This window comes from Vollenhovia emeryi, unplaced genomic scaffold (genome assembly GCF_000949405.1).
Source record: "Vollenhovia emeryi isolate VEMERY1.0 unplaced genomic scaffold, V.emery_V1.0 DF939207.1, whole genome shotgun sequence".
NCBI classification, from domain to species: Eukaryota; Metazoa; Arthropoda; class Insecta; order Hymenoptera; family Formicidae; genus Vollenhovia; species Vollenhovia emeryi.
Genome location: NW_011967159.1, coordinates 447,659 through 473,003, shown reverse-complemented (window position 1 = coordinate 473,003; position 25,345 = coordinate 447,659). Strand labels below are relative to the sequence as shown.

The 25,345-nt window shown below is 34.6% G+C and overlaps 2 protein-coding genes and 2 non-coding genes across 5 annotated transcripts; 3 read left to right on the top strand and 1 right to left on the bottom strand.

Moving 5' to 3' along the window:
- Positions 1-59: 59 nt before the first annotated feature.
- Positions 60-20,936, bottom strand: LOC105561431 (ankyrin repeat domain-containing protein 6). Of its 2 annotated transcripts, XM_012011405.1 has the most exons (11): positions 20,923-20,936; positions 19,510-19,889; positions 12,687-12,792; positions 11,476-11,574; positions 4,450-4,659; positions 3,922-4,020; positions 3,090-3,327; positions 2,001-2,905; positions 1,169-1,412; positions 668-907; positions 60-479 (listed from the first exon to the last, which is right to left on the bottom strand). In XM_012011405.1, exons 3-11 carry the CDS (start codon positions 12,777-12,779, stop codon positions 316-318), a joined length of 2,292 nt encoding a protein of 763 aa, XP_011866795.1. In that variant the 5' UTR covers positions 12,780-12,792; positions 19,510-19,889; positions 20,923-20,936; the 3' UTR covers positions 60-315. The 2 variants fall into 2 exon arrangements, with proteins under 2 accessions (XP_011866795.1, XP_011866794.1); XM_012011404.1 differs by lacking the exon at positions 20,923-20,936 and having other exon boundaries at positions 19,510-20,270.
- Positions 7,759-7,880, top strand: Trnal-caa. Its single transcript has 2 exons — positions 7,759-7,796; positions 7,836-7,880. It is a non-coding gene; the product is annotated as a tRNA-Leu (tRNA).
- Trnar-ucg lies at positions 10,284-10,356 on the top strand. Its single transcript has one exon. It is a non-coding gene; the product is annotated as a tRNA-Arg (tRNA).
- Positions 20,937-22,967: 2,031 nt separating the features above from the next.
- LOC105561471 lies at positions 22,968-25,322 on the top strand. Its single transcript, XM_012011477.1, has 2 exons — positions 22,968-23,442; positions 24,416-25,322. The coding sequence occupies exons 1-2, from the start codon at positions 23,137-23,139 to the stop codon at positions 25,298-25,300; spliced, it is 1,191 nt and encodes a 396-aa protein (XP_011866867.1). The 5' UTR covers positions 22,968-23,136; the 3' UTR covers positions 25,301-25,322.
- Positions 25,323-25,345: the final 23 nt, after the last annotated feature.

Here is a 25,345-nt window from a genome sequence, read left to right as displayed (position 1 = left end):
TTTACTGAGAATTACGACAATGCGTTCGAGTTAATTTTCTCAATTGTTTTAATAATTATTCATTATACATATATCTACCTATACATGTACATTTGCATATACAATAAATATTATTGCTCATTTTATTTAACGTTTATTTTTACTTTTGTATAATAGATATCATGGCAACGCGAACGGATATGACACTTACAGTGCCAATATTAACAGCAAAACAATCATTACTTCAACATTTCTAGGACGATGTTATGTATTATGTACAGTGTGACATACAGTTATGTATTTCAAAAGTCATATTCCTTTCGATTGAAGTCTCATTTAAACCAAACTGGCAGTGCCAATGTTAATGACGACGTTGTCAGCATTTCGCTCGTAAACTGTTAGATCGTGTCGCCTTGGTTGTTCCAACAAGGCAGCGAGTTGTTCCCCACTTGTGAATGAGCCTGTCGAAGGTGACAAGATCACGTCACATTCCAGTTGGCCTGCAACGAGATGAGAGCAGGTCTCTGTATAATATTTTCTTAATGTATCAATTTTTAGCGACAACAAAAGTCCCAACATATAATTTAGAAATTCGAATTAATTCGGAATTTCTGAATGAATCATTTCATACATATTTGAAGTACATTTCATTGCTCAACTAAAATAATCGCACTGTCTTTTTATTTACCTGATAACGAGGGCGATGCGCCTTTGCTCGAGCCATACATGCGTGTGCTGTATCCAGAATCGTTATGAGTGTCGTGAAGAGGCGGTGTCGGACTGTACACGGGATTACGTGATCTGTACGGCATTCTCGCGATACTGTCATAAGGCACGTCTTTGGAGATGACCTTTCTACAGTTCATCTCTTTGTATGCTTTCGATTGTTCAACGTCATCTTCGCCTTCGCTGCTCTCGCTCTCGTTATCTGCGACATTAATATCGTTTAGGATAGAGGACAGATTATTCGAGTCAGAGGCGTCGAATCAAATTGCTCGTCGAGAGCAGCGTGAAAAATCGATATGTGTCTTGTGAAATGTTAGAAAAACATTTTATTATATATTCAATTTCTAAAATACATTAAAGCGAATATATTGTTTTGTTCCCCGCAGCTGTACCGGGCTGCGCCAGTTTTTTTATGATCTCGTTAACTCTAGCGTATTTTGTTATTCAGAAGACGTTATATCACCTTGAGAATGTACCCTCTGATTTTGCGAGCACTTGGTATGTTCATCTAGACTGGCCTGTTCACTGCCTCCGGAGCAAATTCTTCGCCAACCATTATGCATATCAGGTACTTGCTGAAACCGCTTGATCATCTCATGGACGCTGCGGCGACCGTTCCACTCCGTCATACTCCCGTCGCTAATCTTCTGGATCTTATTTTCATCCACGGACATGTTCATGCTGTGCATGTCATACGACACGCAACTCTTAGAAAAAAGAGACAAACGTATTTAGATTAACTTTTATCACTTTCATTTCTCCATGTACATTATTTTAAGATAAGATAATTAATCAATTATTGGAAGTTTTTATTATTGCAAAGTCTTTTATTCTAACAAAATGACGCATTGTCAAGCAATTAAATTTATTAAAAGATTTTGCAAAGTGTCTGCTTCAAATTTCGTCAACAGTATACCATTATAGATGTTTAAGAAATTATAGTTTATTATACTGGAGTGTAGCATGTTATATTAGTATAATTACATAATTTAATTTATGAATGAAACATGACAGCAGAGACCGAGCAGAATGTTGCTCAGATTATAACAGCGGATTCTTCGCTAACGAAACACGAGTGAACACGAACGCAATTAATGCCGTGGTCTATCGCAGTTTTCCACTCAAAACTACTTTATCGGCAAACTGCTAACGAACTGATAATAATTTCCTTACCGGGTTCTTTGAAAAACAACAAGGCAAAAAATAATTAATTAAATTACAATTTAAAATCGCCACAGAGAACCATTAATGTACAATTACTGTTTTATATAATATTTAATATAATTCAATCTTACTCTCTGCTGACGTCTCCCCTTCACAGGAACGGAGTCTGTCGGCGCTATGTCTAAGGACGAGGCTCCACCCTGTCTAATGACTCCATCGAACGTCTCGTTCAATTTCGGAGGGATGTCCAGCACTCTGAGCGCTGATTTAGCTACTCCGGATCCCGAAGGTAAGTCTCTCATGGACGTGCTAAGTCTAGGTATAGCCGGTATATCGAGATCATCTAAACTTCCACGATGAACTGGTGTTTCTCCGGGAATCTCGAAGCTGCGATCCTGCGGTCGGTCATCCAACAGATCCTCCAGAGACCTTGTTCTCGTTGGTAGTATCACTTCCTGACTGTAATTGGTTTTCGCTGGCCTCTCGCTATATCTACCCCGCCCACCTCGTTGTAGACGTTGCTGAAGATGCGAATACCTCTCGTCGCACCTGGAGCGCTCCTCCTGAACGCACCTAGTCAGCTCCGAGATTTGTCCCCTGGTCCTCCTCTCCAGATTGGCCACTTTCATATCCAGCTTCTCGTGAGCTTGATCGATGTGTGCTTTCAACTCGGCCTTGTCCCGTTCCAGCTTCGCCTCCATATGTCGGAAAAATGGCGCGCAATAACAGGTGTATCCCACGCCCACCGGGCCCTTTCTGATATTGCCCGCCAGGTCCAGGTAGTACTGTTCACCCCGCCCTAAAGGGTCAGAGGGTAGAGAATCTAGACGGGGTTGAGGGAACGCTTCCGGGTCCGGATAGTAGTGGCAGCCATAGGGCGACCATTGCCGACCCATGATAGCTTTTTCAAAGCGGACTTTGTGCTGCTTTACGTTGGATTTGTACTTCTTTCGGTCTTTCTTCGAGCTGCTCCCGCCGCCACCGCTAGTACCACTTCCGGTCTTTTCTCGCTTTTTGTCCGACTTCATTGCCTTACCTGATAAAATGTTCAAAGCAATAAAATATATTAAATAGCTCGTTGATAATTTCATACAAACTACTTCATGCATAGATTCTTTGCAAAATAACATCTGCACTGGCGTATATGTTCAGGAATAATAGTGTCATTCTTTGCAATGCAATTAACTGAAGCTAATTTAGTAATTAAACTTTATTCTTACCGTCGTCTATTTTGCCATCTATCGAGTCACCCTCGCGGCTTTTGCTGCGTGTCCGGCTTTTGCCGCGTGCCTTGGAAATAATTTCCAAGATTTCGGTATGAGTCTTACGGCGGGCAATATCCTTTGCCGTTTCGCCTTGTTTATTCCGTAGACTTCGATCACAACCAGCTTCCAGGAGAATGCGCGTCAATTTCCGACGACCCATCGCTGCGGCTATGTGCAAAGCAGTGTCACCATTCTAGAAAGCGCAAACAAATTATTTGTGTGGCAAATGAATCAATATAAGCGTCATACATCAATTAATTGCTAAATTATTTCTCAACATAGTAACTTAAGCAAATTATTAACTAGTTTTCCTTGTAATTGCCCGATACGATGATTGCAATCTCTTGAAAGAGCTCAAATAATGACTTTCAGGTTTATATCGTCTTTCAAAGACGACATTTTAAAAGTGAAACATACGTACGAAGAAATCAACCAAATTTTTTATTTACTAATTAGGAGCGATTAGAAATTGGCAAAAACATAACAGAAAGCGAAATATATTGTAAGAATGTCGTGAATGTATATACTTTAAAAAACAGAAGGAGGGGTTTAAAAATTAGACAAACGATAAAATATTTAATTTAAGTATTACTAAATAACTTTTGTGACTAATATAAAGATAAAAAACTTCTAAAAATTTTGATTAAGTAATAAAAATTCATAGAAAGAACGTAAAGGAAAACAGTACTAAGAACGTATACGAGTAATGAAATATTTGAATCCACGATAAAAAAGCATCCGTAAATAAGAGCAACGAAATATTATTTAACAGAAATCTCATACTTACTTTATTTTGATCAGACACCTTGCACAGAGCTGAGATTAGTATACGCATTACGCCGGCGTGGCCATAACGTGCCGAGGTATGAAGCGGAGTATCACCATACTGGAACAATTAAATTCAAAGATTTTGAACTTATTAAAGGATAAATATAATTCGTGACACTCTGTAGAGCCGTAACTTTTCGTTTTCCATACTTTTCATTATTTCTATAGTAATCGCAGTATACTTTGCAATATTATTACCAACTATTACAAACGAAATTTTCACCTAAAAAATATTATTATCGCTCTTAAACTGTTTATCATGTTCCACATGATTTCAAATGTGCCATCGCGCATTTTACTTTCTGCATATTTATTATTATTTTACATTATTATCTTTCTATATTTCTATGAAATTTCGCAAGATTGTACTATTGTATGCAGTCTCTGGGTTCAGTTCTAAAGGTTCGGCCTCCCTTATCTTCCGATCCACGCGCCGATAAACACGATAAAGCAGTTAGAAAAAAAAAAGAATCGGTAGATCGCTCACGTTGTTCTGAAGATCGGGATTGCTGCCGGCTAGGAGGAGTTCTCGACAGCTTTGATTATGGCCGTTTTGACAGGCAAGGTGAAGCGGTGCAAATCCGGCGAGATTCCTGGCGTGCAGTGGGGCCCGTTGGGTCCCGAGGGCCTTCGCCAGAACCGCCACGGTCCGACTATAACCACGCCATGATGCCTCGTGCAGTGCCGAGTTTCCATGCTGAAAACACGCAGACGTATTCATCGACGGTCGCTCGGTGCCCGGCCCAAACTATAAGCTGTGTCTCGGAAGAGGCACGGATCAATCCCAGACATGGAATTTATATAACTGTTTATATAATAATCCTCGAACTTTTAAACATATAGAACCCCGTATCAGTACGTTCCGCCATAGCTCTTCTAGCTGTACCTTTCAGAGAAAGAGAGATCTCAAACGGAAATTATCTCTATTTCCTATTGCAGAGGATAGATCGAGAGTCATTGAAAATCTATTTGGTTTACATTTTTCTTATTTTCCACTTTGCTTCTCTTGTTTCCGGCACAAACAAATGAAGAAAGTTTATGTAATTAATTTGCGAGGCTTATTCTTGAAATCTACATTAGGAAATTGTGCTATCCTCTTCTTCAGAAGAAGAAAGAAGAAGACTACTGTTTCTCGATAAATTGCAATTAGAAAACTGCATGCATAACATTAAAAATGTAAATTTCGTTCCCACTGTCTCTCCCTCCTCGCGCCCTCTTTCTTTTCCGCTCTTGGTATCGGTTAGAAATTTTTTAATATAAAAACGCAATCAGGATTCACATGAATTTGTAAAGTTAACTTTTCTACGACACCCTGTATATCCTGAATACATGTATGAATATCTTCGACTGGTGTTTTACTTCATGTTCTGTAAGTAGCAACGTGTAATATCCGTTAATAATGGTCGTTATCATTAGTAACTAGTAACACTAGTCAGTCCGTGCAGAGCAAATGCGGCGGCAATTTAGTATGTTTTCTGGGCCTCTATTATCTTTTTCATCGCAATCTCAACAGTTATCCCCGTCCGATGCTACATTTAGCGTTCAATAGCACCATTTAATTTCAGTTTTTCTTTATACACTACAAGATGAGCCAAAGATTTGCTATACTTTACTAAATCTGTTTTATCCAATTTGTAAATAATCTTTAGAAAGTTGGTCTCTCCAGCTTTAACTTCACATGTTGAATTTAAAATTAGAAATAGAAATTTTTTATGAATCTTTTATGGTACATGAATTCGCAATTCATTAAAAATTACAAGTATAAGCTATTTACATCCTGCATTGACTCGCATTGGCCATTCTTGTTTCTTGTTTAGTTTTAATGAGAGTCCTACTTTAACTCTAATGTTAAAAAATTTTTTATAGCAATTGTGCAAACAGCTCGTTAAACTTAAAGGAAGGAGCATACTTGGATGAAGAAATAAAATATTCCATACTGAGGAAATACCAACTTCTCCAAAAAAGTACTTTTTTATAAAATATTGTAATTTTTGCGATCAACTGTTTCAAAAAATTAAAAATTTTTAGAGGGTGGAAAGCTATGGTGAACCAAGTACGGCGTTGTTAGAGCGACGTCTAAGCTTAAGTCGCGGAATAAACGGCTGTACTTAATTTAAAAACTGTCTTACGACTTGAAAAATATTTCAATTTTTAGTTTTATCGCAATGATATACAATTAAGGCAGCCCTCCATTCGTAATGTCGGTTTTCTACGAAATTTATCACGTTGCTAAATTAAAATCCCCATCGGTTCGCCAACGACTTCACAAAAGTTGCCATGACATGCCGCGCGCACAGCGCGCGGTCGCGCAGCTGGTGCTCACAGAACTGGTGTACGGTACACGGTGTAGCGCAACAAAGGAAAAAGGCGGATGAGGCAAAAGAGGATGACCGAGAGACTTACAACCGCTCGCCCATACTCGGCGAACAGTCCGCTGGTCGATGAACCGTGCCATGCCACTCGCGACAGCATCGCCGCACACATTTAACCCATACGTGTACAATGCTACCCGGTATATAGGGTGTCTCGTTGGACACTTTGAAAACTTTACTGAAATAACTTGATCGTGCTAATTATTGCTGTTACAAACTCGGATAGTAAATATAATAATAGTAAGTTGTATAATTGTTATGTCAAGATACATACATTTGTATATAGGTACTGCATATGTGTAAAAAGAGACTTGATCAGAAAAATATTTAGTGTCTTACATATTTTAATAATCACACGTGACTCGGAAATTATGAGAAATGCAGCACTTTAAACAAGAAATTCCTAACTTCAGGTGAAGATAATTTAAAAAGATATTAGTATGATTTGCTGCAGTTTAAGTCAAGCTTCAACGGAAAGAGAAAGGCAACGGAAAAGGAGAAGAAAAAGTTTCAGAGAACCAAAAATTTTTAAGACAATTTTTGATTCTCTGAAACTTTTTTAAACGAGCCTTATTTTTCAAATTCTTCAACAAAAGAATATTTTCTTTCTGCATAGCTTATTTCTTTTCTCCAACTGCATAAAAAAAGATATGAAACGATGATCTGGGAAAACGCCTGATTCATTTACGATTCATTTACGATTCATCATCAAGAATCTCAATTACAGATTTAATCTCTCGCCCTATGATTTTAAAGCGCAATATAAATAAAATTTTTGCATGTGTTTTAATTATAATAATAAATTTTATGAAATTTGCAAAATAATTTATTTTGAATTATTTTCAAATTTTCAAATATTAAAAGGCAGACAAATTTCATTAAATAAGTAATCGCGTGGAAAGGCAATCGATTTGCATATGATTTATAATATAAGTAAAAGTTTTAAATGCATACGTCTGCTAATTAAATAATATTAAATTTTACAATATTTTTAAAACAACTCATAAATTCCTTTTTCAATTATTTTTATTGCAAATGTAAAATAAAATTAATTAAAAAAATGGTTCACATGCATTTCTCTAAACACACACACACACACGCGCGCGCGCGCACACACACACACACACACACACACACACACGCACGCACACAGAGCGCGCGATTTAAGTATACACTTCCCCATAAACATCTATTGAAATTTTAAACATTTTTACATGAATATTAACAAATTATATAATTAAAAAGTGAATACTTTTTATTTTAAAAGCATTTGGCATATTATACGTTGTGCGCATTGATTTTTACGTGTAGTAAATATCAAAACTTAATTCGAATCGTTATTTGCAATTGAATTATTAAATCGCACGACAACGGGAAGCAGTCGGTACAACTAAATTCGTTCTTAGCGCTTAGTCGAGTCACATGTCAGGATGGCCGAGCGGTCTAAGGCGCCAGACTCAAGGTTGTAACCTTACCCGTCTATGACGGGTGTGTCGGAGGCTTCTGGTCCTCTCTGAGGGCGTGGGTTCGAATCCCACTTCTGACAAATTTTTTTTACTTTTTTCTTTTCCGTCATTCGCACCACATTATTACTTTAATACCATCGTCTTGTCGTCCGAACGTCCCATTGTGACGAATCGCGGACAATTTCGAATAGCGCAAGTTCAAATCCAGCTAACTTGAGCAATCTTTTTTTTTTTAGTATTTTATATTTTTATACGCTTTCTTATCGCATAAAATATCAGTGCGCTTTCAATTATATTTTATTGTTGCATTTATGTATTTTAAATTATTATCTTACACACACACACACATTACAGGGAAATGAGATAGTAAAGAAAAGTCCCCTATTATGAGATTGCGGAGTTTCTGCTAAATTACTAGGCGTCATCTGTTGGTTCCACCGTGAATTTATTGCCTTTGGGATCAAATCCGTTTAGCGGAAAATTGATTGTTAGTTTGTGCAATCGTAGCGACAAAAGATTTGTGATTAAAGTTGGACGTCGAAAATCTGCTATCGCGTATTAAAATCTTATCTCATAACAGAGGACTTTCCTCTGCGTACCTTTTCGCTTGAGTTCTTTCTACATTTAAATTAGACAGTCTTCATAAAGAAAGAAAGAAATAATTAAGAAAATACAGCCGAAAAGTTTATTGTAATGATTCAGTTGTGATGATTTAATTTTCAACAACGCCGGTTAGATTAACGAGCTAAGCACACTGATAAAAAAATATCTTCATCCAAAAAAATATTACTTTACTCAAGAAAATTATTCATTACGTGGCTCCTATTAGCTGATTAACTTAAATTTAAAAAATAATAAACAAATTAAAACATACATTGCCTTAATTTAAGCATTCATTAAATATCAAAGAATAGATAATTTTAAATTAAATATATATTGTACATTAATAAAAAATTTTGTTTTAATCCTAAAAAATTTTTACTAAGATGTAATTTTCACAGCGAAGAAAATTGAATTTCTTATTTAACAAAAGCAATTATTTCATTTAACAAATAGCATTCTATATCTCATGAAATATTTATTTGAATGTAGAAAATGTAATGATTTAAGTTAATTTACTTAATATAATACATAGATTTATTTAAAATTTTACGCTATCTTTAAATAGAATAAATATTTACTTCAGTATAAAAAATTTTGAAGTAAATCCATTTACTTAGTTAAAAAAAATAGTTTTGTCATTGCACCTGAACGCTTAATCGCGGCGATACCGTCGGTCCGTCCTGTTATTTTCTGTTGCTTAGACAGGCATGCGAGTCTCGTCGATAGATATTTAATAACGTTGATACCAGGTACCACACGGTGAACACCGCTGTTCATTCAAGGTCACGCTGTAATAACGGATATCAAGTGTCCAGGTACGTAACTACGCCGGTTGTGTACAACCACGCTGTCGCACATTCGCGGGCATAAACGCTTCTCCCACGCCTGCGCTCGCCGGGTATATCCGGCGGGACGTTGCCGCGTTGAGGAGCGTTTTAATGTATTCACCCCTCCTATGAGGAGGAGAATCGGACCGGGCATGCTAATTGCCCGTGGAACAATAGTGGGATTCCTTCGGCCGGGCATGCGATTCCCCGGCCAGGTTGTATCGTACATCGGGAATAATTTCGTTTTATTTCAGCCCACGTATGTGTATGCGCGCAACATGAGCGCGTATTCCGGTGCTTTTTACGAGTCGTCTCGTGGCCGATGTTCGATATCCAGCCGCGACGGCCTAGCGACGCTACGACGTACGTGCGAATAAAAGTATTTTCTTCTGTTAAATTACGTCTTGGGCTTTCGTTCGTCGTTCACGCGACGAGCATTTTGTTAATATCACGTGCGACCGTTGTCAGTCTACAATTATTGATTATTAAATAAGATTATTGGAGTGGAAAAGTAAATGCGCGGAGGAATTTCTTTGCGCGACCCCACGTACGACAGTTTCCAAAGAGGTATTTTTCAGTAACTCTGCTTGTGCAAATTGTAAATAAATGCAGGATGTAAAGTAATGCGTGCCTACTCATTTTAATACAAGTAGCACCGCTGTCTAATTATAAAACTGTAATTATGTTACAATTATTACAATTGTAATGTGTTAAAGAAATATTGATTTATTTATATCACTCGGTACAATTGATAATTCATTAGTTTGAAATGTCAGAAAGAAGAGAGACATGAGATATGCACATTTTATGAGAAATTGCTAAATAATCTTCACATCTAAATATTTTATCAGTAAAAATCATTATTCACCAGCGAACGCTTCTCCTTCCGATATTTTGGTCATTGCGTGACAAATTATTTTCTCTTTTAATTTTTCTCGTTAAAGTAAGCACAAGGTGGAGATATTAATGTACAAACAAATAACTATGTCAGGAGTATTGGTTTTCATAAAAGTTGATCATAGGTCTTCATGTATAGGGTAGCTACCCCTTATAGACCGTGTGGCCTAACGGATAAGGCGTCGGACTTCGGATCCGAAGATTGCAGGTTCGAATCCTGTCACGGTCGGTATCTTTTTTGTATCTTTTTTTTAGGAAGATACGACCGATCAGACAGCTAGATAAGCAAAAGTAATACGTGAGAGGTATATACGAAGGGATAAATATGTTGTAAACGAACGCGGAAAATTAAAGAGGGAAAGAGCACGAGTTAGTCTTTACGGTATCGAATTGATATCAACCGAATAATTATTATACAATAGAGTGTACCTCTCCTAGAACATTTTTACAGTTTTTCACATTTACCAAATTTGCCATCTACATGTAATATAAAAAATTATTGTCATAAAAATACCCAAGAATTTATTATCAGTTTCGTTTACTATCAAACTTATATGGTTAATTTCTTATTTTTTACCATTTTTCTCGTGCGATTATGGTGACGGCATTAATTTGTCCATAATTATTTACAATTTTCGATATCTCCTTGCAGTATTTTAGAACCAAAAAGGTAGTTAAAATTTCACGCTATTTATAATATTCGATACATACTTTTCAAAAGTGAAGATGCTAAAGGAAATTGACATCAACACATAAATGAAGATTGATATAACTTTCTAAATTAATTCTATAGTTGCGAAAATTGTATATTTTTAAAAACTCTAAATACTTGACAATTTCGCCAGGCTTCATGCTTGCCCAATTTCTCTAAGCTTAAAAGAAGCAAGATGTTTAATTTCTTACATCTAAATAATTCATTATTTTGTAAAGAAAAATAGGTATTAGCATAACTGTTATTAATGCAGAGATATTTTTTATTTTAAATTAATTTGTACGTTTTGTCTTTATTTTAAATTAATCTACTGTGTTGGATATCATTTTTTAGTAAAACAAATGGCAACAGACCAAGCTGAGAACGAAAAAATTCTCGATATAGCCGTTAATTTCAATTTATTTGAATACTACAATCAATTCTGTCAGAAAACATGTAGGTTTTACTTGTGCGAGATTGCTTTTATGCAAAGATTACTCGCTATTTTCCTCTTCCATTCTATGTTTAGAAACATTCAGTATTGTATCCCGAAAATTCGATAGTTTCTTATTGTTGTTTGCTTAAACTAATAATCTCTATATTCTAAAATATGGGAAAATATTTAATAAAACAGAAAATTTATGCAGCACTACTCACATCGTCAGCGGCGCTAACGTCGACGCCCTGCAGCAACAGGATCTCGCACACTTCCACATGACCACCTGCCGCGGCCAGCAATAGAGGCCCCCGGCCATTCTGAAACACGACAGGAATCCTGAATATCTTCGCACGACCGTGCGAGCTCGATAAAACTTACTAATTAAGAGCTGTGCACCGAAAACATTCAAAAATAAATCTCTTCTGGTAATGCCTGATAAAATTTCTTAATCAACTAGATTTAATTCCTTTAGTACAAATTAACGTGGAGCAAAAATTTCTTTTTCAAAGTTAAACCGTTCAATACAATTTTTATATTATTTACACTAAACAAGGATTAGCTTTTTCATCTTTTCCACGACTCATTAGTTCGCAATAACCATCTGAATAATTAAAAAAGTTTTTGAAAATTATTTTAAAATAAAATGTACAAATATATGGTACAAAGTTGTGAGAAAAATAATATGTCATCATTTACGAGGTGAAATCTTATTAGTTTTAACCAGATCTTTTTATTTTAAATTTACAAATGTATTGTTACTGTGAGAGCACTTTTGAAATTAGCATTACATATCGCTTTCTGAAGAAATGATTAATACATCGAAATCGATGCAATGCAACATTGTTTCAAATAATTTCAATTATTTAAATAATTATTAATTATTGAATAACCAAAGTGCAAGCAATCTTAAGGGACACGCGGATTAAGCGGGTGGTCCATTCTTTCATATTCATTAATGCTTTAGTCAAAATGTATATCGTACGAGAGCTTATTTGCATTTTAAATCTAATCTAACCAACGTAGCTATGCTTCATGCGGAATCATGCTACATATGAGAGTGAGATAATTAATAGATGAAATTAATATATTGCTGCCAGTCGCCCTCGAAGCCGTTAATAAAGTTTTCCAGTCAGCATCGCGAGTAATTACAACCGGAATTCAATTTAACGCCTCACGGTAGTCTTGAACCTTCTTAATGATATCAATCAATTTATTGAGAGTCGTTTTTCAACTTCGTTCTTCCCGATCCATTTTATTCCTTCAAGGTTTTCCAAAATATGCTTATATAAACAAAAGTATTAAACGTAAAAAGTAATACAAAGTGTAAATACAAAAAAAAAGGTTTTCAGCAAATATTTCAAGCGGACCATCCTGTTTGTGTATGCGCATGTGTTTGTTGCGACTAAAACTTTGAGAGTTAAAAACATACTTCGTCAGGCAACGGTTTAACGTTTTCGTTGAGCAAGCGTGCAACTCGATCAACGTCACCATGAGCAGCTGCCTCGCGCAACTTTTCTGCCATTCCAATCGCACACCTGTAACCAGAACAATACGTATCACTTTAAATATAGGGAATAGCTTTCGAAATTTTTTTGTAATTTTTATTCTTCGACAGAGACACTTGTGTTGTTTTCAAATACAAAAATTATATTTACAAAAATTGTACATTACAAAATATATAAAATGATCCATTATTTAGAATATTTTTATGTAATTTTGTAAAAAAATGCGCGCTCAATAACTGCACTTTACGTGCCTCATTTTATAAATAACAGATCCTCATTATTTATCGAATTTTATCAAGTTATACATCAAGAATTATTTGACGCCAGCAAATGACTAACAATGATCAAGCTTCTAATCGACCATGACTGGCGATGTGTTTTTAACACAGAAAATTTATTGCGAAAAATATTACCTCAGCCAGGGCTTGAACCTGGACCCTCCCTACACTCTAGGCGGTCCAGGTTCAAACTCTGGCTGAGGTAATATTTTTCGCAATAAATTTTCTGTGTTAAAAACACATCGCCAGTCATGGTCGATTAGAAGCTTGATCGTTGTTTATCGAATTAGATAAAAAAATCATAAATTTTTATGCTTTAAAGTTTACAGACTTAAAAATAACATACAAGTAATCCACTTTTTAATAGTGTGTTGTTATTGTTATATTCTTTCGCGTTAGCGAGTTTACGGCTTCACGAAATTGGCGTTCGTGAAAACGAACAGAACGATAGAAACTGAATGGAGCACGAGCATCATACGATTTTACATGACGGGAGTATAAAATCTATTTGTTGCATTTATAAAGATTTAAATAGAGATGATATGCTTGATAGAGATTATTGCTGGGATAAATATATTCAAAGCAACAATCAGAGTTTGCATGGGAAGATTGGAAAAGATGCGCTTTTAAAACCGAGAAACTTAAAAATTGTTAAACTTTGCTACGTGTACCACAAATCTTCTGGTAAAATGTATCTTATAAACACTTTATAGTTTGCTAAAATAAATTCTTAAACAACAATCTCGTCTTCAAGTGTCCAAGCTGATTTAAATCTCAAAACAAACACAAAATTCAAACGTAATTTATCTACGGGGATAAACGCGTTGAGGTTTAAGAAGATACAAACTACGAAAGCGTCCAATGGAATTCTCGTTAAGAAACAATCAATTTCTCTTTCTCTGGAATCAAGGGGAGAATCCGTGGGTGAAGTTCGTGGTTTTTCAGTACCCAGTATTTATTTTATTTCCTGCACTCGCGTCGTATAATCCGTGTAACGTGCGGACAGTAAATTATCCCGTGGCATTGGCAGTGGCGTGGCAGTATATAATCTAGGATCCGAAGTGCGTTCGCGCTAATGAGATAGACTTACGCTTCCCTGACGGAGCAGGACTCTCGTCGTCCGTTTGTAACATTAATCTCGGTCGTGGTTATTTCTTTATAGCGACTCTCTATAACGACTCCAGAAATAACGTTGATGTGAAGCAATGATAGTACACGGCGGGAGAATTTATGAGCGACTCGTGAAAGTAACGTGAGGTGCGAACTAATATGTAATCCAAGTGAAAACTCTCACCGTCGATGATATCAGAATTTTTCAAACAAAGTAAAAAATATGTAGTAATCCCCCCTCTCTCTCTCTCTCTCTCATGTCACATTTGTCAGATTTGTACGATTATAATGCAATAAGCAAGTCATGAAAACGCAGCGACGTGCGAATTGGTATAAAACCCGATTTACTCTTTATCTTCACCTTAATTTATCGAGATATTCTGAACATATTTTTAAACGTTAATGCTTCAAGGAAGTGACGTCCGAAGATACAGGTTGAGGATTAAGTACAATAAACCCTCGATTTAACAGCCCGAGATATACCGGACATTGATGATACATGAGATTTAACGGACCATTTCGTATCGCATTATAAATAATAATATAAGGACTACTGTGCTACCACTATGATCACGGCAAAATACTCTTCGACTACGTGATCAAGAAGTAATGAATATTATATATCCTTTACCTAGAATTGGAAATGCAATATTCTTTATAATAATTTAACAATTTCAAATTGTGTAGTGCTGTGTCGGAGCCCTTTTTATATTCAAAACAATTAAAAAGAAAAAACTGGTAACATTCAATGCAGACTTTTTGACATTTCAACAGACACCTCTTCGTCTCGATTAGATCGTTAAATCGGAGGATTACTGTATACGAAAATATATGTTGCAATTACGTTTGCTATTATATCGTGGTCAGTGGTCCGATTACGTCTACGCGTACTTCCGCGTCCCACCCTAAAATAATGGGACGCATCCGGTCCATCCTTAACTTATTAGTGATGCAATGCCGTTATGCGTCGCAACACTGAATTCAAATATCAGACGGCGTGTATTGCGGAATCACGCTTCATCGAGTCAAATGCAGATGGGCGCGAACTACTGTACTCACACGCGCGTACACGATGTTTTTCTTATTGACGCAAGCCGTAATTTTCAAATGTGCTTTAATCAAACCATCTGTACTTGACAAATCGCCGGATGTAAATTCGAGGGGCCGAGTTTTCGAAAGAAAATAAAGATTCAAAATTATGACCGTGTATTTTCAAGGTAAATTGAACTGGCTAAATATCTACAGTTAAGTGAGATTACATACAGCACTTGTATCTAAAACAGCGTCTCGGCGGTTGCTTTAATGGTTTCCGTTTTTTTAATCTTAACTGTATGTTTTTATGTGCAAAGTGAAGGAAATTTTCTTTCTTTATTCCAACGTCGTTTCTCTGAATTGATAAATCAGCCTTAAGTGACCACATTTTGAGACTCTTGTAAACCCCTTTCCATGATGTACCTTATAAAACTGATACCCTTTCGTGTTTAAATTCTTTCTTTTATTCCGTTTTATTGCGTCAAAATAAAAACTTGTGAATAACAGCAAATCATGCGTCAGCTAAAGATTTGTATTAACCACAGCACATATTTTACTGAAAATTACAACAAAATAATTAAAATTCTTTCAATTAACTCATTTATTTCATACTCTAGTTTGATGTTACACGGACGTGCACGGATTATCTCTACAGATCGTCTCACTTGATACGAGGTATAATATTACGCGTAATATTTTAAATATAATGATTACATATATTTATATCATCCGCCTTTCCTCCAAAATTATAAACTGGTTCGTACTCCCTCGTACATATGTATAAGGAAGCACGAAGAATATTTTACAGATGGCAACTACTCCCACTCCCTCTTTTTGTTCATATCACGAATCTGATATAAATGGTCGTAGTCTCCTTCTCGATATCGAATAAAAAGACGAAAGGGGAAAAATGCGGTTCTCTCCAATCATCTTGACTCTTCTACACCCTCTTTTTCTACACGACGGAACCTAACTTCAATAACCGGCGGTGCGCCGGACGAAACCAATAATTTTGTCGTGTTTATTTTATGTGTCGATGATGATGCATCTCACGCATCGCAGTATTTCCTGTGTAGCGGATCACGCCGCGATGTTACGACAAGCGGGACCGACTTTTGTATTTTGTTTGCACATGTCTAGAAGCTTGACAGAGCTACTTCCAAATAGACTCAATATGTTAGAATAATATCAATATTAAATTCGGATTGTGCACAGGACATTGAAAAATCATGCGCGAACGAATTTTATTCATTTAAAACCAATTTTTCTCTCGACAAGAATTTGATTAAAAACCCCTCTCAGACTAGTTTTTAATTTTTAACATCAAATATTTTGGCAATTCGCGCTAAAATTCCATTTAAGCAAAATACATTCGTAAAAAGTTATTATTTGTCTAATGGCAACTGGTGTGAAGATTGATTTTAAAAAGTAGATTTTGCTTGTGGCTCGAAGAAAGGAAACCTTTCCAAATCACTATTTACAAGGAGACTTTTTTCTCACGTTTAAATCCTCATGCGATATCTCAAAAATGAAAAATATACCTTTTACATAAGACGAAATATTCTAAAATATATTCTAACGACGAGATTGAAAGGTGTATAGAGAATCTACAGCGTTGCTGAGAGAACGCGAACTCGCTTAAGAACGATCCTATTTGCAAGATGATCAACAGCATCGCTTAACGAAATCACTGTCACGTTTCTGATCAAGCTTTCCCGACCAGCCTAACGACTTAATATTACGCTAATGGTATCAAGGTCGATATTGATTATTATCCTACGCGCAGAAAGCGCGTTGTTGATTAGTCAGACAGAAATTTATAAAGAAATTATAAAAAAAAGAAATTAATCTCCGTCTATCATCGATTACATGTATCCGCCACCTTGATGAAAAGGGAATAAGAAATATACGTGTAGTATACAATTTATGTTGCATTTGTTTTCTTCTTTCTCGGGAAATAATGACAGCGAGATTTGATACCGACGAAACATAGCACGTGAACTTAAATGTGAAATACTTGACGAGATAATTATGTGAGAAAAGCAGTATTCCCCTATAATAACGTGCTCCTCTTGTGAAAACGAAATTGCCATGAATTGAATAAATAAGCATTCTTTGTTGCGTTGCAAAATCGTAAAACTGACACGTGCAATTAAAGACAATTTAATTGAGAGTTTAAAACAAGACGAGCCAATAAAGTACAATAAACATTATTAAAAATAATAATTTTGTAGAAACGTATTCAATATTTTCGATATTCACGGATAATATCTCGTTATTTAATGATACTGTTGAATCATTTTATTTCAATCATACTTTTTTAATAAAGAAGAACAAAATCACAATGAAAAGATTCTTGATGTTGCTTTAAAAAAATTACTTTAGTTGTTATTTATTTAATTGCTCGGTTAAAAAAGTTGGTCATTCTCACACTTGATTAAGGCACAATTTTATGCTCACGTGATTATTCCAAAGAAATGTGATGCGAGAACACAACCCAGGTTCATGACGTTGCGCATTACATCGTACCTGGGAAAAATACCTGACAATTATCTACTCATCTCACTGCCTTTAACCAAACCGACCGTCCCATCTCACACATTCCTGCACATTTTGTCCATTATCTGACGTTACAAGAAACGACTCTGTATCATAATGACGGTGGAGTCGAGTCCACTTCATCAGAGAATTAAATGCACAAATTACATCTGATCTCTCATCACAAAGTGGGTCTGCAGCAAGACTAACAGTTTAATCTATACAAACGACGATTGGGCATATGAACCATTTGTGCACATAAAAAAAAGAGAAGGAATTTAACAAAATTCTTGTAACGTTTTAAATTCGAGTATTAACATCTACCTTAACGTAAAGACGTTGTTCACGAATTTGTGATGTATAATTTTATTATGTTTGTATAATCCATGAAGAAAAAAATATTTTATAAATATAAAATAGATACATCCCTAGTAGCACAATAAATCTAGCATTCCTAATGTTGGTCCAGTATTGTAAGATGGACGCCTTCTCTTATTTAGCCAATGTGTCTATCTAGCAATATTGGTTTAATATTGTATTAGACCAATATACTTATCACATTGTTAAATATTGGCCAATGCACTTTCAATAGAAATCTAATATTATATAATTATTATCGTGCAATATTTGCATTTATTTCGTGGCTAATATTGGCTTTACGTTGGACAATATCAGCCAGTGCATTTCTAATATAACCAACATTGGGCCAATGTTTAACCAATGTTCAGTCCACGTACCGTGCTACTAGGGATTAGATCGTTGATTTGCATTAAATTTGAGAGCGTTAATAGTTCGCGTTTTACTTCGAGGAACACAAACGTGCTTCTATCGATATCGATCAGTATCGCCCTGCCGGAAATAATTCTACAAAATTCTACAAAGAAATGAAATATAACTGCCAAAATCTAAGAAATTCTACTAATTAATTAGTAGTAAATTAAAAAAGTGTTATAAAAATGGACATAAAAATGCTAGAATTGGAACACTTTTGTTAATTTTTGTAATATCTTTTTAATTCTTTAAGATTTTGTTGCATCTCAAATTTTTAAAACTAGTAAAGTTTTGTACTAATTTTTACAAAATTATACATGTATATTTTATATATGACGATTGCATAATTTGCTCGTGGTGCACAGCATTGTTGAACGGGTAGTACCGGCGCCGCCACGTGTGAGCACACACACGTACAACCATGTGCGCGCGCACGAGCAAATACTTGCATCTAACTCGCGCGAAACCGGTATTTGCGCCTTCTAGTAAAACTTTACGAGGATATATAGGGGGCTTCAAACGTTGCAAGCAATTCAAGACGAAACTCCGAGGGTAAATAAGGGCTGATAAACCACATGTACGAAGATTGTGTTAAAGACTACGAAAAAGAATTACAAGTGATAGAAAACAAACTTTTACAAATCAATGCCTGTATATAAAAGAGATTGAACTTTCTGTTTCTATTTGATTTCAGATGAATGTTACTTATAATTGAAATTTCAATGGGACACTCGAGTGCCGAAATACTTTTTGTCGAAAATTAAAGTTTAAAAAGATATAAGAAAGTAAACATAGAAGGAAATGTATACAAATTAAGGAAAAGGTGTTTAAAAAATGTGGCATATTCGATAAAATGTTGATGAAGAAAAGCTCGCATTTGAATATCTAACAGAAAATCCTATTTTGTTGGACGTTCTGTTGTTGTGGAACACCAGGTATAATCAACAAATGAAGCTTCAATACGTTACTGTGGTCATTACACGCCCTTACCACATAAAGGGCTCACAAATACACTCACCGGCCATATACGCTTATCCAGAGGGCGTCACTTGCGAAAGTAATCCTTATAATCCGTATTGAAATCCGTTGGACAGTTCGTCTTTTACATAATCTACCTCCAAGCGAAAAGCACAAAGGCACACATCGCTGTTTTCTTTACAACACTCCGAATGAACTATCGCACAAAAACTTGACCTTCTTGCCGATATCACGCAGCACAAATGTCATTGAGCACCAGGTATAAGGGATCATCGTCAGTGTAATGATACTTGGTTCGATAGAATTGAATTTATAACGAGATTATTTATGGCAACCCACGTCGCAAATGTTAGATTCTTAAATTTTCAGAAAACGGATTCCTCCACTGTAGAATTTCGCGTAGAATAAATGTTACCATCCCTAAATTAAGCCGGGACAAATCGATTATTTCAATGTAAGAATCCTATAATAAATTAATTTCGCACTTTGTACGTGCTAAAGTTTATTTTTTCTTTTTAGCAAATAATCTATGTCGAAAATACTTCATAGATATTTAATTAGATAATTGTAACAATGCGCAACTTGGAACAATGAAATCATTGAGTCTTTGTATGTATAAGTATTTTCTTGAATTTTTTAAATATTTCATTAAAATACAAATAATTAATATTACTTATTGGTGATAAATGTAAGTCTCTTAACATTTTATCAAACATATTTATAGAGGTACTAATATTTATGAAAATCGAGATTATATACATCAAAATTAAGAGAATATATTCCACAGAATTGTTAAAATTTCTATTTAATAATGTAATATTTAATATTTATTCTTATACGAATTAAAAGCCATATATGTTTTATAATCGAAACTCCAACAAATTATATTAACGCTGATTCCGCCTGCTCGGTGGAGATTTCAATGCCCGTACGATCAAACCAATCGCGTTAGTCGCCGAACGCTTTACAGGATCTTGCTAAAGAATTTTGAATTCCTAAGAATTTTTACGTCTTTCACTTAATGGACAATTATATTTGAAATAAAAATTTTCACTCGACAAAGAATAGTGAAACACAGCATATTTTTTTCTAACGCATTTTCCATACGACGTATACGTATAATAGAAATTCTGCACGATCCGTCGCGACGGCAATAATTCTGTGTAGTTTTCAAGCAACAACAATACGTAACATGCAATTATTAATGAACCTTTTTAAGAAATCTAATTTTTCTAATTTAGCAATCATTACATATTATATTTCGTGACACGCGGAATATACAAGAGATCTTAAGATTTGCAACTTATATTGGTTTTAGTCAAACAAACTCTGCTGTGTCTCGTCAGGATTATTTTACGAGACTTTCAGCTGCTCGGGAAAATTTCGAAACGAGCGACGCTATTCTGGTGCGTGTTTCAATCGCATCGCATTCCTCCATGATTGCAACAATTACCTTCGGGATTATACAATTTGTCGGGTTGAATGTCGTCGGAAAATTTTCTACGGTTACACATTTATGACTCCTCCAATCTCACCGTCAATCACTTCCAATTAACGTTTCCATTTTCTCCGTCAAATTCCCGACATTTTCAACACAAAGATCACAGATCACTCGAAGCTATTTCACTGGTTCACGCTCGGCCGCATCATCCCTAATTCTTTCACTTTCAACAATAGACTTGGAATTTACGACATATCGACATTTGTTGATACAAATTAACTTTTCAATACACACTTTCGTAGACGTGTTCTTGCGATCGGAAGACTCGAAAAGGCGGCTGCACCGAGACTGGTCGCGTCGGGAGAAAGCTGCGACTCGCGAGCGAGTGGTTCTTCAGGAACTCAGTTCAGTACCGTCGCAAGTCGTACCATCTCGACAAGATCCTGACGAAGAACGGAAGAGAGTGAAAAATATAATGAAACGCAGTATCTAACTGCGGCATCCATTAGAGAATAATTAACCAATACAGATGCAAATTTTATATAATTTTACTGTAAATTATCGATACAAACACATGTACATTTCTGCTGATGTAGAGTCCATTAATATCTGTTCCTTTCAGTTTTAATTATACTTCAGTTAAATGATTAAATGTATATTGAAATATGTATATTTTTCTATGTAATTTATTGATTCAGTTAACAAAAGATTAATAGATCCCGAAATATGAATAGATTCCATCCGAACTCGATCATAAATCTGCTTCAATTCTGTCGAAAAATGTATGTTCTTCTACGTTTACATGAATTATATGTGTGATATAAATGAAATATAGTGCATCCTGTTATTTAAAAAACAGTATTTGATACTTAGATAATTTTGTTGATAATTCAGATAAACGCGAAACAATATGTTATAGTATTTTCCTCGAAATATAAATAGATTCCATTCGAAGTCGATTATAAATCTGCTTCAATTCTATCGAAAAATCTATATTCTTCTACGTTTACATGAATTATATATGTAATATAAATGAAATATAGTACATTCTATTATTTCAAAACAGTATTTGATACTTAGATAATTTTGATAATGATTCAGATAAACGCGAAAAAATATGTTACAGTATTTTGTTATTAATAATGTTTTCAATAAATTAGATTTAAACTATTATCCATAAGACAAAATTACATACATTGTTTACAGAAAAAGTGAATATTTTATTTAGAATATGGGTAACTAAAAACTTGTTAGCCGACACTGATCCCTACTACCGGAGCAATGTCACCCCTTCCACCGTGCCTTCGCCATCCCGCTACGACAACCGGACTATCCTGACTACTATGAATCTGTTATGTCTCAACCAACAGCATAACTAATGATGGCACTGGAATCAATATCTATTCGGACGTGAAGAAAAATTTATGTGACCTCTTCTTTATGAAAATTAACTCTTTGACATAATTTATCGTTATATGTTAAAAGAATACATAATTTTATATTTATATACTTATAAAATATATGTATATATAATCATGTTAGCACTTAAGTTGATTGAAATGTATGTACAAGTCACAAAATTAATAATAGTTATACTTATAATGCATATTTGCAACAATTTGTCTAAAAAATAACTTTTAATCTTTCCTGCCATACATTAACATTTAATTATTTGATTAAGTCTTTGAATAAACAGAATATTCAACTCGGGAAGAGTTAACGTCAAATGGAAATATATCGAAATTGATTACGAAAAAGTAAATCAACGGAAGTCAGTTGCGAAATGCAGCAAATGTTAAATTACGTAGCAACGAAAGTTGTTTTGAATACCTCGTTATGTCGTCTAAATAAAGAAAATTTTAAGTGAAAAATAATTTTGTAATTAAACAAGAAAATGTACGTTATCTCCAATACAAATACTTTGTCAGACCCGATAACATAATAGATTCTTTTTGAGGCAACAAATGGGTGGTATGTTAATTTAAATGTTTTTGACATTCATATTTTAATAATTCATGTGATTTTGATGATTCTCTTTCTCTCTTTCTCCAGCTATATTTTTCCACTTTTACATTTAAAGAGAAATTTTTAATGTGCCATAAATTTTATATTATTCCATCTTAGATAATTATTCCTCACTTGAGGAAAGCAAAATGTACAGCTTCAAAAAATTAATTCAACAGCGATACAGCATCTTTCCAATTTTACTATAGAACAGTCGCAAAAATGACTGAAGGTCAAAAAATTTGCACTAAGAAGATGCATGGAATTCAGTCAATCAATCTTATCCAATGCTATTCTGCTATTCGTAAAAACAAAGGCGAAATATATAAGGTTAAATACATAAATGACATTATACAAGATTTGGAACACTATGGACCAGCTGGTTTAATACATATTGCTGTTCTGAGTAGCATAATTAAAAGACCCATCAAGATATGGAATGTTAATGGTAGTTTAAATAAAATAATCGGTAAAAGAAAAACAGGACATCCTGTAGACATTGAATTTCATGCGACTGATTCGGAAGGAGTAGGTGCGTTCTTAATTAAATAGTTTCAAAAAGATGTAAGCCAAATTTGTAAGAATTTGTAAAGTTGGAGCATCTCAAAATGGTTTCACCTTTTTAGTCCAGATAAGGATATAATTGGAAAGAGTTAGAGTAAAACATATATGTCAATATCATGCTTGATTTTAGTAGGTATAACATACATCGTGTAGATTCATAGATAATCAAATAACTTAACATAGCTTTATGGTAAAATATAGACTAACAAATACCTTAATTATTCATATTCATCTCATTACTCTTAGAAAATCATAGTTTTTTAAACATATTAAAAACATATATGTACATCAATTTTTTACGTCGGAGAACTAAGTTTGTCACAAACAGATTTTGTCCATTATAAAATTTCTCAGTGAAAAAGTTATATATTTAACCTGTTCAGGACGGTCTGGTCCCTACAGGAACCAACTTTTTATTTCGGAAAAATCCCCGTCCTGAAAGATTAACAGTATTTGTCGCATGTATACTGTTATTTTATATTGGTTGTTTTATACTGGCAGAAATGCAATAAAAATTATTAATAAAGTATAAATAATAATAAAATGACAGTAAAAATCAGTATACATACAACATAAATTCATGTAGATTAACGACGATTATCCAATTTTTTATCATTAAAATGCCATTGTATTTGTATTATATTTTTGTAAGCTCTACCAGAATTTAATGCAAATGTGATTGATGTCAACCTGTTGCAATTTTGTTCGGACGTTTTGAATATAGTTTGTTAATGATTGTTTAATCTATATTAAGAATGTTATTGAAGTTTGGAACAAATTATATAAATCTCCTCTACTAGTTTTATCGTATGGTCAATATTTTAATATATTTCAATATAGTGATTACTTATCAGAAGATGGTTTTTTTCGTGAAGAGTTTTGTTTCTTTTTTTTTCTTTTATAGTACAATGTACGCACATAAATAAAAATTTTAAAGCCGACATTTTACATAGAAAATTCTCATTTTTATCTAAGCTTTGCTAATCCTTTCCTAGGTCATTGGACTCTAAGAGGTAACAAAGATCCTGACAATGTTGTCACTGATTTAAACAGCTGTCTCTTTTCGGTGATTGGCTCTCAAATCGAGCAGGATCCATTAAAACTTCGTAAATGGACGGTATTAAAACTGAAAAACAACTTTCAGAATTTCGCAAAACGGATATACAAGATAAAATTGAAAAAAAACATCAAATTAATTGGCGGGGCTCGTCATTACGACGGAAAATCGCCTGAGTGTGCTAAAGAAATTCTAAATAGTTCAGATAATGAACCCTATCATTGCATGACATACTCTGAGAACACTGAACGACGGCTTTTCGGCCATCCTAGAGGACATGCCTTACATGATTCAGAAGATTGTATATACAGAGCACAGGATTTTGTTAAACATCATAAAAGGAATGACATTGATGTTTTTTTGTCGCGAAGTGATCAAGACTACATCGCTCATTTAGCTCTGAAAACAAAAGAAGCTAGGGCATGTACAGACGAACTCAATGATGGAAAAATTAGTGCACATGTCGCTATACCACGTGAGAAGATACTTGAACAACACAGGAAGGGTATAGAACAGAAAGAAACATACCATCCTGCTTTACTTCCCAACATGCAAACACTTTACAAGTGCAACAGGTTGGAACCCGTAACGGAATTTAACCAGATAATAATAGTAATGAAACATCATGTATACTCGTATTTTTGCGAGCGATATATCTTAATACATACTTTGTATCCAACTGAAAATAACAAAAAGGAAGAATTTTATTCTTTCCAGGAACTTCTGCAGAAACTACTAGAAAATGTTCTTCAAACCCTAACTTAATTACTCTATACACTTTCCATATACCTTGCATATTACCTATTTCAA

Excerpts from the sequence above, each read along its gene's own strand:
- LOC105561431 (XM_012011405.1), bottom strand. The coding sequence starts at position 12,779 with ATGGCAGAAAAGTTGCGCGAGGCAGCTGCTCATGGTGACGTTGATCGA. Across the intron at positions 1,413-2,000 it reads AGGGGAGACGTCAGCAGAGA|AGTTGCGTGTCGTATGACAT; the intron begins GTAAGATTGAAT and ends CTTTTTTCTAAG. Across the intron at positions 908-1,168 it reads TCAGAGGGTACATTCTCAAG|ATAACGAGAGCGAGAGCAGC; the intron begins GTGATATAACGT and ends TTAATGTCGCAG.
- LOC105561471 (XM_012011477.1), top strand. The coding sequence starts at position 23,137 with ATGACTGAAGGTCAAAAAATTTGCACTAAGAAGATGCATGGAATTCAG. Across the intron at positions 23,443-24,415 it reads ATGCGACTGATTCGGAAGGA|CCGACATTTTACATAGAAAA; the intron begins GTAGGTGCGTTC and ends AAAATTTTAAAG.